This window comes from Tetranychus urticae, chromosome 2 (assembly GCF_039701765.1).
Source record: "Tetranychus urticae isolate SD_2017Ah chromosome 2, NJAU_TeUrti_SD_1.0, whole genome shotgun sequence".
In the NCBI taxonomy this organism is placed as follows: Eukaryota; Metazoa; Arthropoda; class Arachnida; order Trombidiformes; family Tetranychidae; genus Tetranychus; species Tetranychus urticae.
Genome location: NC_142959.1, coordinates 20,698,772 through 20,723,132, shown reverse-complemented (window position 1 = coordinate 20,723,132; position 24,361 = coordinate 20,698,772). Strand labels below are relative to the sequence as shown.

Genomic DNA, 24,361 nt, shown 5'->3' with positions numbered 1-24,361 from the left:
ATTGAAATAAGCTTGATTAATCACAACTTGCTTTGAAAAATGAATATTTTTTACTTCACTCATTGGACCAACCCTTGGATTTAAAACAGAAACAGTTAAGTTTACCAACTCATTATGAATTTTTTAACATTGAATTATTTTTCAAAAAAAAATTCCCTCGATCAGACTAAACAATTGAAACATCATAAATCAGTTATCAAAAGAGTCGATAAAAGCAAAATATTGATACAATGTGAAAAATAAACAAATATGAAACCAGTTTTTTTTATAAATTCAACCAAGAACATCAGCTTGAGTAAAACGATGAAATAAACACATGAACCATAATGATATCCATTATCTATAATAATTTATAACAATTATCATGATGCCAAATATTTACAAACCTTTAAATCCTTTCTCTGATGATGCTAATGATGACCCCATTGATAATTTGCAAGAACTACACAGTTGAAAGGCTTAAATGAATTGGTGTTAAGCCGAGTTCATCATGTTTCTTCCTCCATCATCACATTTCTCCTCCTTGCTTTTTCGTTGCCTTCAATAATCATATACTTACCCCCTTTGAAACAGAGGAAAACACATAAACAGAGGAAGGGAGAGAGAGACTTGGCTTGAAATCAGGAATTGTTCACTAATTCATGTATTGTAAAATTCATTAGAGCAACCAGAATTATACACGTTCAAGTCAACTTTTGATTCGTTCAATTTACAGTTTTCTACCATTGTTTGATTGCTGTTTCAACAGTGGAAATGAAATGAAGCAAAAAATGGAAACAAAAAGTTGACGTAAAAGGTTGAAAGTGAAAAGATCAATCCTTTGTCTTTGCAATTGGACTTTGACTCAACCTTTGTTACCAGGAAAAAGCGAAAGACTAAAAAGATTTCTTATCTTTACCATCTTTGTTACTGTCTCGTCTCTGGTAAATTTTCTGGTAACCTTACGGTTTCTTGAATCTGGTGTAACTTTATTTTTGGTCTGGCTTTTATAACAGTCCGGTTAACAATTTTAAACTCATTTTCTATCAACTTTACACTCTTGTTGCTTACCTTTTTTATGAATCATTTTCACTGAAATGGCAACAACGGTTCACCCAATAGGTGGACAATCAATCAACACTGGATCAAATCAACAACCAAATAATCCGACAATAGTTCAACAACAGCGATTACCAGAAGATGTTGTTCAACAGCAACAGCAACAGCAACAGCAACAACAGCACCAACAACATTCACAACATCATCAAACCCATCAAGCTCATTACCATCATCATCCATCTTTAACCATTTCTGGCTCTCCACCAATGATACCAGGACCTAATTCACCTCAAGATAAACAATTTGAATTACCGTGTAAGTATTAATCCTAATCAATCATAATCAAAACATGTATCGATTTGTACCCTGACTCTCCCAATTAATCTTACAATTAGCTGCACTTGTACATTATTTTTGTTCAACCTTTTGTTCTATTAATACAATATTAGCCTTTTGTCAATCTAAAAACAATTTCATACATCACTAATGATTAAAACCGTTCAACCTCATGACAACCCTGCTAATCTCTTCTGAAAATGTTGATTCGTGTCAATTTCAAGGCTTGACTATCTCTGATTACAGTCCAACAGCAACAACTCTAATTTGAATATCAATTTTGAACAAGTTTACTTTCCCATTATTTTTATCCAATTGTGACTAAAGTGTTAGATGGGTTTTGGTTAATATCTGACTCCATTTCCAAATAAAATGTTGCATGGAAAAAAGGTAAATATCATCAACATTCAGATATTTCAAAAGTCAGATAGTTTGGTTACAGATTACCGATTAAAAGCTAAATTCAGTGTTTAAAAGTGAAAAATTAATGTAAATAAAGATTTTAAAAAAGTCTCCAACATTAGCTAGGAGTGCAAACTTACCAACAAACAAAAGGTAATCTGAATAAATCTTTCTTTTTCAATTCCATTTTTTATACATTCTTTACTTTTTCTGTTCACTGAATCTTTCCAATGATAAACAAATTGTATTTACTCATTCTTATACCATTTTGATATAAACTTATGCATTTTTATTTATCTAATACAAATGGGTTTCTCATACAGATTTACAAATCAGTAAACAAGTAAACATTACCTGAACCATTTTGATTCCAAAATGTCTTTGCTGTTCAAACATATTATTACATTGATTCAATCTATTGATTACTAATGTAGACACATTTTTGAACACTTTTACCTCCAATTTTTATGCTTTTTTTGTCTTTTCTCCTCATTTTTCCATTCAATTTCTGTTTACAGATTTACTTCCAATAAATTGACTCTCAAGACTAGAGTAAATCAAAAATCTGATCAACAATTAATCACTATTTTCTCGGTTAATCTCTTCTCAAACCTTATTTAATGTTCTGCTAAATATCACAAAAGAAAGGCAAAGAAACCCGAAAATGTAATGAATTTCCATTGAAAGTTATTCTAATAATCGGATTAAGGAATTAACTGTTAGGACCAACAATAGGAACTCAATTAAATTGTTTCTACTTGAACTACAACTTGATTGAAACTCACCAACAATAACAGACACCTTCCATTGTATTTTAATGACCATCAGAAGTAAAGCCTTTTCATTACCTAATGTACACTTTACAACAATTACTTTTCATTACCTTCCAATGGCTTGACCATTATATCCTTTTCAAGATATTAATGTCCATTTTTTGTCCAAAACCATGTAACCTCTTAAAATTATCCTGAAAACTTCACAAATATCGAACAAAAACAAACACAAAGATCAAGAATAAATTTGATAATTTTACTTGAAAATGTTTCTCTCGACAATTTGAATCAACTTTAACTTGTTACCCAAAGAAGGGTAAAATTGATTACTGAATGAGAAACTCAATTTAAAATTGAAATAATCTCTTTGATTATCAATCTGATAGTTTGGTGACAGTGACGATGAAATTGAATTAAGTTTCAACTTTTGTTTCCTTCATAATTTAATGTCAACATTTTGTTGATGAATTGATTGGATAAACAATGAAAACATGTGAAAAATCTGGTAAAATGCTCAAAGGTGAAAATAAAAAAAAAGTGTTAAAACATTGGTTAACAGTCAGGGAGGTTTGAAATGTTAGACTAAATGTTGGGATAACATTGGGAATGAACGAGAATACATTAGAGTTACCAAGCTGAATGCGCCTGATTTGATAAGTTCATGAGACTATTGTGAGACTGAAAATAGTTTCAGTTGAACTCAAGTCATCTTCAAGTGTTGATAGGCAATATTATATTTGTTATTTGTTTTTATATCAAATTAAACATTTTTCACTTTACCTTTCATCATCTGTTCCCATAAAGTTGATTGAAGGGACAAAACAGTAAAATTGAATTGAAAATTCAGATAATTGTGATAATCTTTCATTTTTAAAGTTTAATGAGTTTCAAGAGTAAATCTGAAAATCTGTTTTTGTTGATAAAAAACTGGAAACAACGGCAGTCCAATTGATTATGGGTAACAACAATCATCAGTGTTTCACTTGGAAAGTTAATCATTGTGTGTTTAATCAGTTTCATTTACAGTGTAATGTTTCCTTGGTGTGATGATATTTCACTCATTTTGTTTCACATGTTCATCATGGTTTACATTAGTGTGTCAATTGTGTTTGAAAATTATCAGCTAATCGCGATACAAAATAATTATTGAAATATTTGGCAATTGTTAATAATGGAGAGACATAATGTCTCATCTAATTCAACGCCTTTACCCACAATTGTTACTTTGGGTAATGTTGATGGTCGATCACCAGTAGTCCATACAACCACAATTAAAACTGGTTACTCTGTGATTAACCCCAAACAATTAACACGACCCAGTAAATCAGAGCCTTCAACAACAAGACACAGTCCAGGTTTCCTTTTTATTGGAGAAACTGCAATCTCAGGTTAGTTTCCAATCGACATCACATTCAAGCGTTCAAACAATCCATTTTAAGCGATCACAAAATACACATTTCAATCAATTTTTGATACAAACATTACAACAAACTAAACATTGTAACTCATTGAATGACTTTATTTTTACATCTTAAATCGGTGAATTTTTTGATTCAAATCAATGCTTGAAATAGTGTCTTCTGAAACTCAATATAACTGATAGGGAAACACATGTTTGAAAGGTCTTTGAGTCCAGCCTTGAAGGGACTGAATGTTTTAAGATTCAAGCTAAATCAGTCAAAACTGAGCTCAAGCATTCCTTGTCTATTGAAATTTATAACAATTTTTTTCTCACTGAAGTGATAGAGTTAATCGAGTAAATTCAAAATGTTACAAATTAAATGAAATTTTTCAATGTGTTTAGCATTGAAAGGAAACATTTCATATTCCGTGATGTTTATCATGAAATCAAACTCTAAAGTTTCATGGTTATGTTAAAGATTTTGCAGAAATTCAATCTGTTATCTGATTCTGATGAGATTTTACTGTTTGCCTGTTTTCACACTCAACTTGATTTGACTCGAGCAAAATATAATCGTCAGTAATTTGTCTATCACATTACATTGCATTTTGCCTTAACATTAGTCTTCAAGTTTGATGAAATCTTAAACATTTCAATATAAGAAATAAAAACTCAAACATTTCCCTTCGTTATCATGAAAATCCCTGTAATCTGAGTTTTCAAATTTCTGATTTAAACTTAAAATATTACTTTTACCATTTTTCACTCAAAGTCAATTTACTTATTAGTTTTCATCTTTACTTTGAATCTTAATGTCATTCAAACAGTATAATGAAAGAGTAAAGTTTGAGAATAAAAATGTTAATCAGTCAGAATCATCAATCAATCATGAAACAGAAAATTGGAAAACTCAATATTGGATAAAATTTAGAATCTAAAATCTTTATCTTTGCTTCAGGCCTTTCAATTTACCTTCATTAATAATAACTAAGATTCAGTATTTTTGCACTTTCCATTTCCAGTTTATCCAACATTTTATTTCATGATATTTTACTTTTCTTACATTTTCAAATTCTGTTATTAGTTCTGTAAAGTTATTTCTTTTTTCCATTCAATATACTTTCAGAATCCTTGTTGATCATTTTTCACTCCAACAAGAAACAAAAACCAACAAATGTGATCCATCTTTAGATAATATTCAATTGATATATGTACATGTTGTAGTACTTTTTTGTTGAGAAAAAAATCAATTTTTACTTTCCATTGAGAAGAAGAAGAAAAATTCATCAAAATTCTGAGAAAAAAAGTATCAAAGTTTCATTTTGTAGTGAAAAACGAAGCAAAGTTCAACATCAACAATGAATTTATTAACTTTTTTCTGCGTTTTTTAAGCAACAACGAATCAAGTTAAATTGAAATTGATCAACAGAGTTACACTTTTGGGCAACTGATGAACAGAAAATTGTTCAGTTATTGAATTTTTGAGATTTCAAAGGAAAGAAAAGGTTTCATCACTTGAATTATCATTTAAAGTAAATTATGTTCAATTGAAAAGTAATGGTTTAAAGTCATTTAAGCTGGTAAACATGATATCTTCAGAGTTTACAGTTGAATAACATTGTCAATGAATACCGAGATTTACAAGGAAAAATGTAATAAAAATATTTCTATTGAAAGATAACAAAAAAAGTCAAAAACTGGTAACAAAACTGGTCAAGACTATTTAAAGCTGAACAAGATAAATAAGATTAAAATCAAAATTCTGATTGAGATTACATTTTCCAAGAATTTTCTCATTTCCAGTCTTCCATTTTCTGCTAAACTCCAGTCAATATTCAAAGCTGACTGGGAGTTATTTTTATGATAACTAACGAAGTTTCATTTCCATTTAGGAAACAATCAAATTGTCCAAATCTAATTACTTTTTTATTGCAATTTAACTCTTTCTTCACTAGCATTCTTATTCTGATTTTTCACATTCTAAAGTTGACCTCTTCTGTGAAAGATTTCAATATTTCTCTTAGAATTTTCAGAATTCAATTCTTGTGTGTTGGTTTGATTGATTCCAATCCTTTGAGGCTTGAAATTTTCTATTTCATTGTTTTTCCTCAGTTATCAAAATTCTTGAAACTAAACAAAACCTGAAAACTCGAGAGATTTGCGGTATTTCAGGAGAAACACTGTTTTTAGAAAAACCTTTTTCCAAGCAAAATTTTCCAAGTTATTTTGATTTATGAATTTATGCTTTTTTATCAACAAAGTTATTGTAAATGTAATAGCAAATCAATCAGCTAAAATGATAACAATTGATCTTTTGTTGAATCTGGCTTTTCTCTCGACTTTACCTTCTCTATCAACATCAATGAAAGTTCAGTGTTTGAATGTTGAAAAGAGTTTTAAATCTGTGAATCTCAAATGGAAGCATTTTGAAGCTCATCAAACACACAAATTGGAAACATTTCAAATTTCATTGAAACACCATAAAATTGCTACTTGGAAACTTGAGAATCGTCATTTCAATCAATATCTTGAACCAGAAAATTGGTCTCATCAAAGAAACACAATTTAACCAAATTTCAATGAAAAGAAGGTAAAATTTTGCCCTTTCAGTTGACAAAAACAGTTTAATTACACGATTCTTGACTAATGATCAAAATTAATTAATAGGTTAAACCTGGTTCTGTTTGCTTTCATTTAAATGGCTTTGAATCATTATTATTATCAAAGTAAACCAACATCAAAATTGTCTCCAATTGATTCCATCATTATTATTATACATTCAACGCCCTTTGATTACAATTTATGGTTAACCTTTTTCAACATTAGACTCAACCAGATTTTATTATTTAAGTGTTGCAAGTTTTGCTGTGTTATATAAATCTAAACATTTACCTCTTCTTTACATTCAATTTGAAAGTTCATGTTTATCATGAAGATGATTACTATTATAATTATCATGTTCAAAGTAAATGTTACAAAATTTTTACAATCATTCATCATCGACCCAATAATGAAATAAGTGAAATGAAAATCAAAATGGTTAACCTTATAACAAACCATTAACTGTTGACATGTTTTTGGTTAATAATTGAATAAGTCAAATGATTATTGATAATAGCAAACAAGAAATTAGCAATTGGACAAACATTTAGAAGGTAAATTACTGTAATCAGTTGATGTTGAGAGGAAAGAAATTCATTTCATGAAAGATTCAACATTTTCTCATCATTTCAGTAACTATTAAGGTTTGGCCTTATTGATTAACATTTTCAAAGCTCTTGATTCAAGTTTGATTTACACTTGACACTCGACTCTTTAATAACTTGAACAACTTGCAGTAAAGACAGGATAAACATGAATCTGATACTGAACTGAACATTTGATTACATTTTGTTGAATCGCCATCATTTCAGCTTTTGTTTCGTCTCTCTTTTTTTGCTGTTCAAAAAGCACAAAATCAATAACACTTTTGATCAATTTGATGATCAAACTGTTGTTGATAAAGTCAATGATCAGGAAAAACATGAAGAAGAAGAAGCTGAAATGAAGAAGCAAATAAAAAGTGTTATCCTTTTTATCATTTTTCATCTTCATCTTGTGATTCCTGAACAGTCAATGAAAGGTTAAAACACATTTCCAGTTTAAATTGTCAAACACTTTGATCATCGAAATCATAATCAAAGGCCAAATCAATTGAATATAAAGACAAGTGAAAATTGTAATCCTTGCCGTTACATATCATTACATATCAACATGAAAATGGTTTAACTGACAAAATTGAACATGAAAATTTATAGCATTTCATTAAACAATTGAATTGAACAAAATTATTCATTTCTTACTATTAATATTTTTACATGTTTTCCCATTCTCCACGCCTCATCTTCATCTTTTATCCTCTTTCATCTTCTTTCTTCATCTTTTTTCCTTTCCCTTATTCCCTCTCAACATCTCTGGATAAGTATATGAATGTTTCTGACAAGATTCATGGTTTTACTTGAACTCTTCCCATGAACCTGAACAGTTAGAGGAAAGACAGAAAGCGAAAGAACACAAAAAAATATAAGAAATGATTATTATGTTCATAGATTACGATTACTTCTTGGATTTTCATTTCATTTTCTTCATTATTCTTTATCGCAATCCAAACCATTCTCATCATGTGAATTTCATCAATTCTCCCTGTTACTTCAATGTTATTCCTGCCAACTAATTAACTATAATTGTGGTTAATTAGAAAGCGCAATTTGATTGTTGCCTTTGTCAGCTTTCATTTTGTATCAACATTCATTATTCCAGTTTCAACAATCATTTATCATCTCAATGGCCATTAATTATGAAAACAGTTGGATTCATTCAATTTCAACGAACAATAACATCAAATTAGAGAGAAAAATTTAAATTAATTTGATTATTTAGCCTCTTCAGCTGTCAGTTGTAAGCAAAAACTCAACAAATTTCATCTTTTAATTGTAGTTGACATTCAATTTAAAACATGGTCCAAAAAATGGGTTTCCATCTCTTAACCTTACAGGCCTAATTGACAAAATAAACAGCAAATTTATTCAATTGAAAAAGTGTTGGAACAACAGTGAAAATATTGAGGTTAATTGTTTTGTTTAATTTCATTCATAATGTTTAATTGCTCATGAAATTTCCTTCAAAATTACACCTTTTAATTAATCAGTTGAGAGTTGAGCTTGAGTTAACTTTGAAAATGTTTACCTATTCAAAGATCAATAATGAAAAGCAATTCTGGTTTTACATAACAACTCTGATTGTCTCATGATTACAGATTTCAGGTGAAAACATTTTACTCCGAGTTTTCCTTCTTATTATTAAACATTTGTTTCAACCTTTGTAACATTAATATTTGTTTGTCATGTTGATACAAAATGACAAACCAGAATCTTGAAGCAATTTTTACCAAAAACAATTTGGAAACAGCTGAAACTGTAAAGGAAATGTTCATTTTGATTGAGATTTAAAATGAAAAAGATTCAGAATTGAATGTTGCTCTTGTTATTAATAACAGTTTGATGATTGAAATGGCAAGAGTTGCTAATCATGGATATTTTATATGATCGTTTAAGCTGATTATTTTTGATCATCAATGTTATCAACAGGGAATTATTTGAATCGTGTTTAGTCAACCATTCAACTGTAAACTTGAACAATGTTTCATGTGCTAATGATCCAATCCATTGAATATTTTTCAACCTTTTCGCCATTCCTGTTTCAACTTATTACCATTTTATTGTGTCAATGATAATCATGCACTTCTCTTGCAATGTAAATATCATGGTAATAATCATGATAACCAAACAAAATGTTATCCTTTCCACTATCATTTACAGCGGAAAAAAATATGTTCATGGAAACAAATGGATAAAGATTTCCATTGAGAATTTCAATTTAATCATGTTTTTTTCTTCTTCTTCTTCTCTAAATGAGTACAAATTTAATTTAGTTTCATTCAAATGGAATAGTAAATTAACTCATCCAATTGAACCCAATTTGTGTTTAAATTAAATTGATTAGCATTCCTCATGATTCCTTTAAATTGGCTTTTCAATGAAAAGACAAAAGACTAAAATTAAATTGAATTTTTCATTTCAATTTTTAACCATTTGATTTGCTTTGCAAGTCCGGTCAAGGGTTGGTTTTATGCTTTCATGATAAAGTAACGATTTCAATATTTACGAAATAAAGTGACATGAAAACTGAGTCCGTTTGTGCAATTTAAAAGTTTCTCTAAGACACAACTAACACAATTGTCTTATTTATGCACAAATTGACACAAATACTGAAATGGGCAAAAGCGGGTCAAAAGTTAATTTCTTTCAAATTTGGGTTCTGTTAGTTTGTAGGAAAATGAAAGCTGAGTCGATTTATGCAATGCAAAAACTTCTTCGATAAACAGTTTTCGAGAAAAGCTATTCCGAAGTTGAAACTTCGATCGCATTTTGTGCAATTATGGAAGCAGATTCTTTCATGAAAATTATTCTTCTCTTGTAACTTTTTATTATGAACCAGAAAATTAACCTATTTTTAGAAATAAAATTTTCTTTTTCGTTAAAACCGATCAAGTTCGATTTTCATTTAAACCTTCAGCATTCTATTACCTCAAGAATTAAAGAGCTGAAGCTTACTATTGTAAGATGAAAATAGTTAGTAAATATCATGGATTGAATAATTTTTTCTTCTTATCGATAGTTCTCTTGATTTTGGCCATTTACTTTAAAACTTTTAGCCCCAATATTTCGAGAATGGCATTACCTACAGTCATCAATCTTTCACCAATTTAATCATGTACTAATTAAACACTCAATCGGATTTAATAACTTTGCATTAGAACATTCTGGTCTTGATTGTTCTAATATACAAACTCATATTAACCAATATCTTGGTAAATAAACCATTTTTCTGGTTTTACTTGCAAATGCAATGCAAAGAATGCTGCCAGAGACTCGATCATTTGAGTAAAGAGTTGAAACTTGGATTAGTTTGTAGGGAAATAAAACTGAGTCTATTGGTGCTAATAAATAGTTCATCCGATAGACAGTTTTCGAGAAAATCGAGGTCAAAGTTGAAACTTCGATCGCCTTTTGTGCAAATACGGAAAGATATTTTTTCATGAAACTCATTTCCCAGAGCTAACTTTCAATGATCAACCAGAAAATGCACTTATTTTTAGAAATAAAGTTTTCTGTCCAAAATAAAGCACATAAGTTCGATTTTTACTTAAACCGATCTATCTCAGTGACCGTATCAGTTAGCAAGCTGAAACTTATTATTCGAGCATGAAAGTTGTTGTGAACATGATGGATTGAATAATTTTTTCTATTTATAGATAGTTCTCTGGATTTCGGCCATTTACCTAAAAACTTTGAACCTCGATATTTCGAGAATGGCATTGCATACAGTCACCATTTTTTCACCAATTCAATCCTTTATCAATTGCTCACTCAATTCAATTTAATAACTTTGCATTAGCACATTCTCATCATGATTTTTGGGCTGTAGATGCACAAGTAACAACTTATCAAACAAAACAAACTTCTATTAACCCATATCCTGGTAAATGAAGCAATGTTCTGGTTAAACTTGCAAATCTTATGCAAAGAATGCTGCCAGAGACTCGATCATTTGAGTAAAGAGTTGAAACTCAGATTTGTTTGTAGGGACATAAAAATTGAGTCCATTGGTACCGTTAAATGCTTCATCAGATGGACAGTTTTTGAGAAAATCGAGGTCAAAGTTTAAACTTCGATCGCCTTTTGTGCAATTATGGAAGCAGGTTTGTGCATCAAACTTATTTTACTGGTGCATCCTTTAATGAACGACTAAGAAATGATCTTATTTTGCGAAATAACATTTTCTGTTTCTGTAAAACAGATCAAGTTCAATTTTCAATTAAACCGATCGCTTTCTCTGACCATAAGAGTTATCGAGCTGAAACTTATAGTTTGTCCATGAAAATGGTTGCTTCACATTATGGGTTGATGATTTTCTTCAAGTCAACTACGGTTCTCTTTATCTTGGCCATTGGTCTAAAATCTTTGAACCTCAATATTTCGAGAATGATAGAACCTGAAATCATCATTTTTCGCCCAAATATTGAATCGTACTATGGACTTTTTACTAAACATCAACATTCTTAAGAAGTTGAACTGCATGTGTCTGAAAATGATGTTTGTCTAGTCTAACTGCTCAATTTGAAAAATTTGTCTAACACTGCTCTTCATACCTTAGAACGAACATTTTTGATAAGCTCTAATGTTGTTAATTGTGAGTTTCAAATGTTAATGGAGCAAATTATCATGGCTGTATAAGCATAGCTGAAGCCACTTGTGATGCTTAAACTCAAAGTTGAAGCTTTTTTGCTGTTACCCTAATTAACAAGGACAATTAAGTCTACTCTTTGTGTTTCCATTAATCAGCTAATTTGTTAACAGTATTGTAGGTAAAATTAACAGACAACTTTTCCTTTTAATGGATATAAATTACGATTTTTGGTCGACAATCAAATCAAGTGAAAAACAAAAGGCAAAGCAAATAGTCGTAGGTAAACTGAACCCAAAATTTTCAAGTCAACCCAATTTTGTCATTGTTTTAACTTGTTTATTGATCTTGAAATAAATTTACCGCAATTTGCAGCTTTTCAGTTGATCTCTTAGGTTTTCCCTATTCAGATTGACGATGATAATCATTCACAGTCTGGATATCATCAAATATTGACGAAAACATTTATAACCCAATGTTGGCTTGAGAAGAAAAGAAATGTTCATTGTTCATTGTGAATCAGATGGAAACAGACTAAAGTTGATTGCGTGCAATTATTGTCTACCATTGTTTGTTTGCCATTCAATTTACTCTGACATTGGAATCAAGCCAGGGAAGACAGTTTCACTTTGAATCCACCAAAAAATCGAGTAAACTTGGCCCATGAAAGAAGCAAAGAAGAGATTCATTGTAATCTTTTACCTTTCAATTTATTTGTTTATTCTGTTGTTGTCACAATAGTTTATCAAGTTCAATCATTTATATCTTTGTTCATGGATCTTAAACTTGCTGAGTAAAAGAATCAGTTAAACAGGATAAAAGTTTCGAGTATTTCAAGCATTTTATAGCAAAATATGAATCTTAACATTTCATATTAGAATAGCCCAGAGCATTCAATTGCTTTACATCAATGACTAGTTAAATTTGGAAACTTTCATGTTAACCCAAAATCAAATTTTCATTTCCATTTGACAATTGGATTTGATTTTGTTTCAGGAATAACTTGATTCGTTCAACGATCTTGAAGTCATAAATTGCTTGGCTATAAATTTCAACAAATTTTACAAGCAATTAAAAATTCTGTGCTCAATAGTCAAACAATTAGCTTTGTCTTATTTGAAGGGAACATTTACATTAAATATTCATAGATTTCAATGTCTGTTCACTTGTTTTGATCTCATTGTTATTCATCTTTGCTTGACATTTTTATCCAATCCTTTCAATCGTATCCAATATTTTCCACCCTGAAGCAGTTTCAGAATATTTTTATTGAATCAATAACTTTGATTATCTTTAAAGAATCATATTTACCTAAAGTAAATCAAGATCAACAATTTTATGGCTAACTGGGACTTGATCCATTCAATTAGGATTTATTGCTAATTGATTCTAAAAATTTCAATCATAACAATTGAAGGTAAACACAAGATGCAGACTGATTTATCCGTTAACCAGTCAGCTTAATCAGAGTTTAATATGATAGAGTTGCTAATGATTATCATAAACGTGATCCAAATAATAATGAAGACAAAAATTGATTGAAACAGATTCAATGTTTACCTCACCAAATGTTAAATAACACTAGAACCCAAAATAAGACCAAAACACCAAAACCAATGTTTAACCGCAAAACAATCCCAAAATCAAAAGATTGAACAATGAAATGTACAGATTTAGAGACAGAAATTAATCCTGAATTTGTTCCAAAAACTGAATTTTCTCAATATTCATTCTGTTTCTTTCCATTTCAGATACAATCGGACATAATCCTGGTCTGTGCGCCTTGATATTAACAGTTATTTCTGTGATACTCATTGTATTAACACTGCCTTTTTCACTTTTCTTTTGTATCAAGGTAAGTCAACATCTTAAAGTAAATCAAATGTTTGGCAAATCAACCTGGACCTTCATTAGCTTCTTATGTGTTCAAATGATTACTGTTCATCCTTCTTGATCATCTTCACCATTGAAACCTTTTCCTCTTGAACAGTTTATCTTTAACTTTAGTAGCCAATTTAAATCGTTACTTGTCCTTTTACTTTTTTCAACTTTTCTCATTTCTCTCTCATAATAGTGATCATCTTTTAGATGAAACATAGATGGCCATCATCATCATTACTATTATCATCATGAACCTCTTTACCTTTCACTTGAGTTGTTCTTGAAACATGAAAAAAAGAAAAGAGAATCTGATGAAATTTTCTCTTCTTTTTTTCCATCAGAAAATCAGACTTAATTTCCAATGGAAATCAGATTCAATATCAACTGGATAAACATTGACTCATTAGCTTTACCATTCTGATGAAAGTTATTATTATATCCTAAAACGGTGAATTAATGAGTTGAAACTTGAAAATCAAATTCAATTAGCATTTTCATTCTGTAAATGTTTTCCAATTGTGAACCATTGAACAATGAAGGATCACTGAAGTTAATCAACATTTAATAATCATTAGACGAGTTTCAAAGAACAAGAAATTTTCCTCATTTTATTGAATTTTTCATTTCCTTTTCGATTTTCCATCGATACAGAAAAAAAACGATTGAAAAAGCTTACAGCGAAATTGAATTGAAAATATTTTCAATCAAATTTCCTGTTCAGCCAAAATCATTGAACATCTTTTTCAACTCTTTTGTTATTCATTTTGTTTTCTTGTTTTGTTTTGTTCATTGACGATATAAATTTAATCATCAATTCTGATGATTGGTAATTCATTTAATTTCATTTCATCCTGAGCTCATTTCAGGGTGGAGTTGAAACATGATTCAAAGCTGGAGGTGTGCCACTTTCAGATATTTTGACCTGTGATTTACAGATGATTGACCCTTGATTGTGATTATCTGATTAAGTTGATGTTAATCAATGGGAACAATAAACTTTAAACATTTACCCAAAATAACTGGCGATAGTTGATAACCTTTGAGGATTGATTTTCAATTTTCATCCACATTGAAGGTTAATTCATTAAAACTATTAAAACTGATCAACATAATTAACTAATGTTTTTGTCAATCAATCTCAATCATCTTTTCATTGTTTTCTCAGTCTTCATATTGTATTACATGAGGGAATGACTTTACTTCAATTATCTTGAGAATTGTTGATTATCCTTTCTTAATCTTCAATTGTCAACCAATTTTGGATCTTTATTTTCAATCAGATTTCATGGTGGAACTGTCTGGTTAACTGTCAAAGGTTATACAAATCAATCAATATCAATGTGATTATCATTGGGTTAATAACGAGAGTTGAGGAAAAAGTAAACAATTGCTGATTCTTTTATGATAATCAACTTTTACTCTTGAGGTTAATTGTATTTGATGAATTAACTGATTGGTCAAATTTAAGGATTGAATTGAAATCAATCTGAGGCCTGAAGCTTTATTTTAATCATTACCAAACATCTGGATAACATTGACGATGATGAATCATGATAAATTGTGGAACCTTTGAAACATCTCAATCACATTTTGATTTGAAGCTCACACAATAAACTAATCATAAGCTAAATTTGATCAACAAAATGTACAGAAGATGTTAATTCATTGAGAAAAGGTTGACTTTTCAAAAGCATTTTCCCTTCAATTTACTGATCGCCATGAAAATTAATACATTTGAATGAGTGATGGGAAAAAAAGGGAAAACTAAATTGTATCTATTTTCATCAATAATACAAATTAATGTAATATAATAGGATCATCGTGGAGGTTCACCTAAAACAGTGAAAGCTCAAGAAAATTCATTTCTATTATCAGATGGGAGAAGAAAAAGAAGAGAACAAAAAAATTATGATTATCATGATGGAAGTTAATAGTAACATTTATTGTTATATCTTTTCCTTTATCATCTTTTTACTTCCCTGGAGTTTTTCACTCCTTTTCATCTTTTATTATTAAGTTTACAGATTATTATTAACATTATTACTTATTATTATCATTATCATTGTTCTGGTCACAACAATTAACTTAATAGTAAAGGAAATTACTTCTCACCTTTCCAACAATTTATTGCGATTCAAGGTTTAGTCTGCAAATTTGATGCTTTTCAATGTTTCCCATCTTAAAACGTTAGAGTTATATCAATAATCATTTCAAATTGATTTGTTACTTTTTCAATTCTTTAATCAGCTTATTATTCAGTCTAATTTAATCTGATTACAATTCAAAGAAGATTTGATCTTTTATTTTAAATGCTTGGTTAATACATAATTTCAAAAATTTCATATTTCAAGCATTTAAGTCCATAATTTCCGTTGGTTTTATCATAAATTGCAAATGAATATCATTTCAATTGACTCATTTATTTAGGGAATTAAAATGCAAATGGTTAATTTATTTTCAACTTTCATTGGAATTGTATTATTACCAACATTAATAGTTTATCGGAATGGTTCATCTTAAATATTCATGTTAAAGGTTCAGAATTAATAGCAAACATGTTTTTCATTGAAAATTCAATCAAAAATTTATCAAAGCTTGTTGGTTAAAAATTGATAAATCAAAGTAATTGAAATAGTTGCGGAAAGGGCAATCTATTTTAGCTTTTACAAGATTTAAAAATGATTTGGAATCACATAATGTATTTGATTGTTGCTTTGATCCATTCATTAACCTTTCCTTTTTTTAACCATTTATATGCAGTAATTGTTCATTCATCGGAAATTGATTATTTCCTTCATTTTTTCCTCTCCCAATTTAACAAATAAATCGATTACAATCAGAGCGTAGGAAATGGTCAGTCCAGTATTATTTATGGTTAAACGCCAACAGGTAACAATTTATAAGCTATTTTAGGTTTGGATTTGACTTTGATTGTAATTTTTTCTTCTCCTCTGACTCTACACAAATAGTTCAATAGATAGCAACAAATATTATGTCATTAAACCTTAATATGCATATTGGACAAGAAAAGACATAAAATAAAAATAATTCATTTTCTTTATCTTCGTCTTCTTCTTCCTCCTCCTCCATTCGTATTCGTTTCCTTATTCGTCTCCCATGTATTCGTGATAAGAATATTCAGTTACATCCAGAATAATAATGGTAATGATAATAATAACAATAATGGATCAAGTCATATTCATATTTCGTGGTCAGATTTGTATTCAGCCAAAAAGAAGATCTTTTTTTTCCTGCCATGGCTTTCCATTTTACTTTCAACATTTTCAGTTTATAGCAATGAAATATTACCACCATTGACCGATCATCGCATCGCCATCATTTTCATCGTATTTTTTTTGAGTTTCCATTTAAACTTGTTAGCAAAGTATGATCCTAAACGATTTTAGGTAAGATTAACTTGAAATAGATATCCAGATTATCAGATTCATCTCTAAACATCATTATTCCTCCTCAACAGTAGTTGATATGACTTTAACCGATATTAACACCTTTCTTGGTCCATTCAAGTGTTTAACATTATTTTGCCTTTTATTTTTCCTCCTATTAATCTGATGATGATAAAGATACATTTAGTTTCATAGATCATTTTATTTTTCATTATTTACTTACCATTAAATCAGCCTTTCAAACCATTTTCTTCGTTCATGTTTAGAAAGCCATTGAATAGTTTATAAGATGCTCTACCAGAGAAGAGACGTGAACACAGAAATCAAAGGGAACCAGAAAATAAAAACTGTTTTGATGCTCAATCAATTATTTATCCATAAGTCAGCACATGAATGAAACACTAAATTATAATTAGAGAAAGCAATAAAGCAAATCAGTTAATAATTAAAATAATACCAAACAAAGAGTAGTCTTTGATACCATGGACAATGCTTAATTGAAAAAAAAGAAGATTCCAGATTATGTAAACCACATGTTTATTGTCACATGATTAATGCTTTTCTTGGCGCCAGAGTTTGGTTTTGCCAACATCGTCTGCATTTGATTTACTAATAGCCTTGTTTTCATCTATTTCTTGAGTGTCTTTAATCAATGAATTTAATTATCCATTCTATTATTAATTTTACCTTTCTCTTTTTCAGGTTGTCCAAGAATATGAAAGAGCCGTTATATTTCGTCTCGGTAGATTAGTCAAAGGAGGAGCAAAAGGACCAGGAATCTTCTTTATTATACCTTGTATTGATACTTACTCTAAAGTTGACCTTAGAACAGTTTCATTTGATGTTCCTCCTCAAGAGGTAAGATTTTTGTTCCCATATTTACTCTCATCATCATCCTTTTACTTCATGTCACATCTTCCCTGGTAGTTTTATTTATTTAACGTATTTTCTGGTTTGTTCAGTTCACAAGATTTAGTTTCCTTTTCTCCTTCTGTTCTTAGTTTTCTCTGTCATCTTCATCTTCTTCCCATATGATTCTCAAATCTATTTCTGCTCAAAAACTCGTAAACCTCTGACAAGGTAAAAATTTTACCTTTTCACACATTCCATTTTCATTGATTTATTTCAAATCAATTTCTTTACCTGAAAAGTAAAACAAATATTCAATGTAATATTTTTCATGGCACTCAAATTTAATTCTTTCGCTAAGTGATTTCTTTACTCTTCTGTCCTTTCTTTACAGCGATAGAGGATACCACAGAGGCTACCACATGCTTAATTCAATCGCTCATGTTAATGTTTCCCTGTTTACTCATTTAATTAGATAATTTCTCTGGACTCAGCCATTAACTTGCATGAGAAACTGGTCGCACGTTGAAAATTAGTTTCAACATAAACTGTATTATGTTTCTGTCTTTCAACGAGCAGAATTTGTTGAACCATCCATCAATCGTTATTTATCAATATATTGTATATTTATTGTATATCCGCAATATTTATCATTATATTGGGCCAGCAAAAGAAATCAGATGAAGTAGTAATAATAATTAATCACAAGAGTTTAATAAGAGTTGCGAGTGATGTTAGCCTGGTGCTTAACCATAAAGAGACTTATTACTCTCCTTTGATTCAGAGGAATCAGATTAAGGTGATAATTAAGAATGATTTGTATGCAATCATTCGGTGACAACCTTAATTAGTCCCTTTACTACCAACAGTCTACAGAATTGAATAGCCATGCTGATCTTGACTAATAAGAGCATCATCATCAGAATCAAAGAAGGAGGAGGAAAAAGAAATAACTGGACAGAAAACAAAATACAGAGAAAAAGTAAAGATTATCTTTGATTGTGCCTTTCATCCTCTGTGGTATTTGATGTTAATGGTGGAGATCATTTTTATAAGTTAATCAATTGCAATCTCTTTAAACTGATTCAGCCAAATTCTCATCAAGAGACTAAATTTTCGTGTTGTAACCTTTTTCCATCCCTAATGAATTACCATGATTTATTACATTTCTTTAAAGGTTCTAAATATATATAACCCTTAACTTTGATTATCCCTGATATTTCGCCTGATGTCTTAAGTAAATATGGAGATGAAAATATTTACACACAAGATTTATTGGATTCTTGATTCCTTCATCATCAACATCCACCAGAAGAAGAGAAAGAAAAAATCTTGAATAGTTAATTGCGTGAATGAAGTCTCGGAATGATGTGGATAAGTATTAGTTGAATGATGAAAAGGTCTATTTCTTCTTTCTTTTGCTGTGAAGATACAATCAAGCAAACGATCAAATTTAGGATTAATCTTAATACAGAACGTTAAAACAATTAATTATAGTTGATTGATTAATTCTGTTGTTATTTCTCTGTAGAGTCTGTTCACTTTCCTACTTTTCATACTGTTCATGTAAATATTGCTGAAATGAAGAGCTTACCATTTCAACTTAAGCTTTCTCCTTCAACTGTATACTTAACCATTTCAATTTACATTTCTTAATCTAGGACTGTTTTCAAATTGTTTGTTCAATGTAATTTCTCTGTCTTAATTGCTCATATTATGTCAATTGTGATCCGTTGATGGACTGTTCACAATATTTTTCCCATTGCTTCCAGGACTTACCATCTACTTGCTGGGTTATCCTAGATGATTATGAATTATGCTAAATCAGTTTTGAATGATGAATAATGATGGTAACTCCCTTTTAAACAAAATCAATAAACCTGAAAATATTAGTCTAAAAGGTATTATTGGGAGGATGGTAAAAGAATGAGCAAACAACAACAAAATGATAAAGATCTTGAACTTATTCATTTTTAGAATCTTAAAATGTGAATTATTGAATTTTTTCAACATTCACTAAACCTTTTATTATGTACCACTTTATTTAATATTGACTAACATGTTTTTATTTTTCTTTTTTTCATTTCAGATTTTGTCCAAAGATTCAGTAACGGTGGCGGTTGACGCTGTAGTCTATTATCGTATAAGTAATGCAACCATTGCAGTGTCAAATGTTGAAGATTATGGACGGTCAACTCGTTTATTGGCAGCCACAACCCTTCGTAATGTCCTTGGTACCAAAAATTTGTCCGAAATATTATCTGAAAGAGAATCGATAAGCCATATTATGCAAAGTAGCCTGGATGAAGCAACGGATCCATGGGGAGTTAAAGTTGAAAGAGTTGAAATGTGAGTTGGAATTTCAATCAACATGTCAGTGCACAAGCAAGGATAAAGCCAGATATGGACTAGAAAGGAGAAAATCATGTTTAATTCGTATTATTTCATTAACAAGACTCAGAGACTGCTAATTTAATGACTGGAACTCATGTTAACATTCAATCGCGACTATTGATCGACGTGATTTTAGCGTCATTGAATTTCCCTTCGATTGTTTGGCTTGCTCTTTATTAATTGAATTTCATACAATCTTTTGTTTGCCATGCTAGTCTTGGTAAAAAGTATAAGATCACTTGAGTCTTATGATAACTTTTTCAATATTTACTTTTCAAAGATTCAAAGAACAGATTTAGAAGAATCTGAATGATACTTTCATTTCAGTTTTATGAAAAAATATTGAATAGTGATAAAAAATCAAATTTTGACGTAAAATAAATATTAAAAAAGTAATCGTTCAAATCAAGTGGTTTATCTTTCAAGACTATCTTATGTTTCTTCAACTTCGCCTAACCACAGTATTTCATTGATTACTTTAATCTGGTCTTTAGTAAGTTCAGTCTCCATGTTGTGAAGATATCTAATTCAGGAGAATTTTTCATTCTTTAGTTTTATTTCCAAAACCTTTTGTTTGCTCAGTTTCCTGATCACAAAATTGGTTAATTTTAATTAAAAAATTCTTGAATATCTGATAAATAGCATAAAGAAAAATTAAAGATGTGAAGGAAGATTATCTTCTGAGGAGAAAAAGTTCAGCAAAATTCTTGTTCTTGAAATGTTGAAATTCCAAGAAAATAATTAAGTTGATTGTCTCGAGATCTTCAGATAATTTGAACGAGACTTGTTTTTTGTCTAGTGGCCAACTCGCTTCTGATTTGAAATTATTAATTGTGTAAAATAAGTAGCACAATAACTCGGATCATGTTTGTTTCCATCATAATCTTCATCATCTTTCACCATGATAGGCTATTCTTCAGTTAGTCTTTTTTTTCTTCTCAATTCATAACCTTCTACTCCACCATCTTTTATATTTCAATGTTTATCCTTATCATTGTTGAAATTGTGTTTCCTGCTGTTGATTGGTATTTATCCGGTTTAAATTGGACTGAATCTAGTAAACCAGATTCTCTATGGTTTCAACAAATTGCAGCTGATTTAGTTACATTCTGGCTACTAACATCATAAAGCAAGAAAGGTTGAAATGGTCATTTTGATGAAAACAAAATGTCATCTAGACTGTCATTATGTCAAGCAAGATTAGCTCAAGTATGATTTCCAGGATTCACCAAATTAAACTTCAAAGCAGAGTGAAAAAAAGTGATTCATTTTAATCCAAGGAATCAAGGAATACTTGACTTGGCAAAATTTACCTACAGATGAATATTTAATCCATCATTATTACCCAAAACCAGGACTGGCAACAGGAAAGTTACAAAGACATTCAAGTAATCTAAAGGAAGGATCAAGAAAAAAATCAATGATAATAGTTATGACGTTAACTGGACATGGTTTTGCCAGAAAAATGATGATCATATGTTATATAAATCTGTGGTGATAAAATTGAGTAATCATTTGGAAGGTAGAAAAGGGTTCTTGAAGAGGATGAGATAATTTACCTTATTTATCAGTTGATTTAATTTACCTTTTTATTGATTCAATCATTTTCCTTCTTCTCTCATTTGACTTGACCAATTTTCTTGGCATTTCATTGAGTCAGATAATACCAATAGATTATCATGATGATGTTGTAAGTTTATAAGATTTGCGTCCAATCGTTCAAGTGATAATAGATAATATAAGAAATGCTTCATCAGCTGGATTTTTATTTATCCAAATATTACATCTTTCCTCCTTCACGTCTATGACCATTCATCCATTCCTGTTCATTCCTCCGCAACTTATGGACTTACTTATCATAATCATAATATGAAAAGCAAATCTATCTTCATCAGCTGAACTTGAAAAACATTACAGCCAAATGTGAAAACATTGACATTGCAAACTTTCAAGATATTAGCATCAATTGAAGCAAAATTTTCCCACTTTTTCATCTTCATCTTCAGCCTTTTTTTGTATGCCAGTTGTTTTTCAGAATGTCTTTCAACTATCCATCCATGTTAATTGATGAATAGTGATGTTTTTTGCACCTTCCATGAGCTCCAAAGAATATTCTGAACAGTCTTTGCTTATTCCATTCTTTTCTCGTTTTCTTTCTCTTTCCATTTCTTCATCCCATGGAATTATTCTTAGTTTCTCAGATTTTTTTGCATCGGTTTCACTCGGTTGAATATTTTTTTTCTTTCACTTTGCTTTGGAAATTTTTTTTTCTGCTTTCAAACCTTTTACCGCAAACTTACGAGTTACCAATTCATTCAAATTAGCCTTCTGCATGGCTGGTTAATCCTTGCGATCTCAATGATAATCAGCAATCTTGCTTTACATCTTTCAGTAGCAACAAGAATAACAAAATGCAATAGATTTATTGCAAGTTTCAGTCCCATGGTGAGGCTTGACTGAGAAGTTGATTGACAGAAAGGATAACAAAACAGTTATTGATTCCCATTGTTTCATGTTTTTCTTATCTTCTCTCTTTTTTTACATGACTATTTCATCTGGGTTTCATCATCATTATCATCACTCTCTGGATAAACAGTAAAGATGCTCGTCTTCCAGTGCAACTTCAACGTGCCATGGCAACTGAGGCAGAGGCTGCTCGAGAAGCTCGAGCTAAAGTGATTGCTGCTGAAGGTGAACAAAGGTAAACATGTTTAACCAATTCAATTATCTTATTTACCAAACAAATTATCTATCAAACTTTGGGTTTTGAGGTAAAAGTTGATGTAAATTATATCATCCGAGTAATCAAGAGGTGAAAATTTAACAAGTAAACTGGATAATTGATATTGGATGAAGGGAAAGGAAGACAAAAATTCAAGTTTATTGCTTACCCAAAACATATGCATTTGGTTGATTTGATTTTTCTAATTAACTTTAATTGAGATCTAATTTTATTTCTCCTTTTTTCTTGCATGATTATTACAGAGCCTCTCGAGCATTAAAGGAAGCAGCGGATGTAATTCATGGTTCACCAGCAGCATTACAACTTCGCTACCTTCAAACACTCAATTCAATTGCGGCTGAGAAAAATTCGACAATTGTATTTCCTTTGCCAATCGATCTTTTTCGTGGTTTCTTGAGCAATGACCATGCTTGGGATGAACCTTCTGAAAGCAATCAGCATCATCAATCTCACGAAGATGTCAATCAGCACAATAAACATGCCTCTTCTCAACGTCGTCGTAATCCCTCTTCACATCATCATCCAAACAATCGGTCAACTATGCCTAATGGATTATTAAAAGGACAAAATGTTGTTAATAGTATTAATAATAATGATAATAATGATGGTAATAATAATGGAAACCAAGTGACCAATGATGTTAATAAGGAACCATTACCATCAATATCACAACCATCATCAACACCGAGCCAATCAAACAATCAAGTTCATCCTTATCCTTCCTCATCGATGCAGACTGATTTGCAAAAGTCTGAATCTACAGAATAACAAAAACTCAAAAAAACAGAAATTGTTAAACAAAAAAATACATATAAATCAATATTATTAATTTTTATCATGTAATATAATCAAGTTGTTTTTTGTCTCACCTCAGTAAATAATTAAATTAAGATATGTTGATATAATTCAATTTATCCATCCTGTTTCTGCTTCAATATAAATAGATTACCTTGAGATTGAAACAAATTGATTGTTTTATAATAATAATACTAATTACTGTACTCAAACTGATTGAGAAATGGACCAAGATTTCATGTTGATTCTAGGAATGAGATAATTTCGGACAATGACACACAAAATATAAATTTAATGAGAACTGACAGTCGAGTAAGAATTGTAAACGCCGTAAATTGTTGTGTTTACAGTTTGTTTGAAATGCCGAATGGTAAATAGTTGATTAAATGAAGTTACAAAATATGAAGAGGAAAAATAATGTATTTTTCCTTTATTAAATAACATTAATTCCCTCATAGCAATGATTAAGATTGATTCCCTTTGATGTGGAAATGTAGTTAAATTGAACAATCAATGGAAGAAAGGAAATTCTTGCCAAATTTATATTCATGTGTGA

The 24,361-nt window shown here is 30.1% G+C and overlaps 1 protein-coding gene and 1 long non-coding RNA gene across 3 annotated transcripts; one reads left to right on the top strand and one right to left on the bottom strand.

The window, feature by feature from the left end:
* The first annotated feature begins 457 nt into the window (after window positions 1-457).
* LOC107371736 (band 7 protein AGAP004871-like) lies at window positions 458-23,913 on the top strand. Of its 2 annotated transcripts, none has more exons than XM_015939887.3 (6): window positions 458-1,353; window positions 13,488-13,591; window positions 17,727-17,882; window positions 19,963-20,222; window positions 22,864-22,968; window positions 23,253-23,913. In XM_015939887.3, exons 1-6 carry the CDS (start codon window positions 1,077-1,079, stop codon window positions 23,776-23,778), a joined length of 1,428 nt encoding a protein of 475 aa, XP_015795373.2. In that variant the 5' UTR covers window positions 458-1,076; the 3' UTR covers window positions 23,779-23,913. The 2 variants fall into 2 exon arrangements, with proteins under 2 accessions (XP_015795373.2, XP_015795374.2); XM_015939888.3 differs by lacking the exon at window positions 458-1,353 and adding an exon at window positions 3,252-3,937.
* LOC107371737 (uncharacterized) lies at window positions 16,036-17,530 on the bottom strand. The gene is made up of 2 exons (XR_001570864.3): window positions 17,248-17,530; window positions 16,036-17,186 (listed from the first exon to the last, which is right to left on the bottom strand). It is a non-coding gene; the product is annotated as an uncharacterized LOC107371737 (long non-coding RNA).
* Window positions 23,914-24,361: the final 448 nt, after the last annotated feature.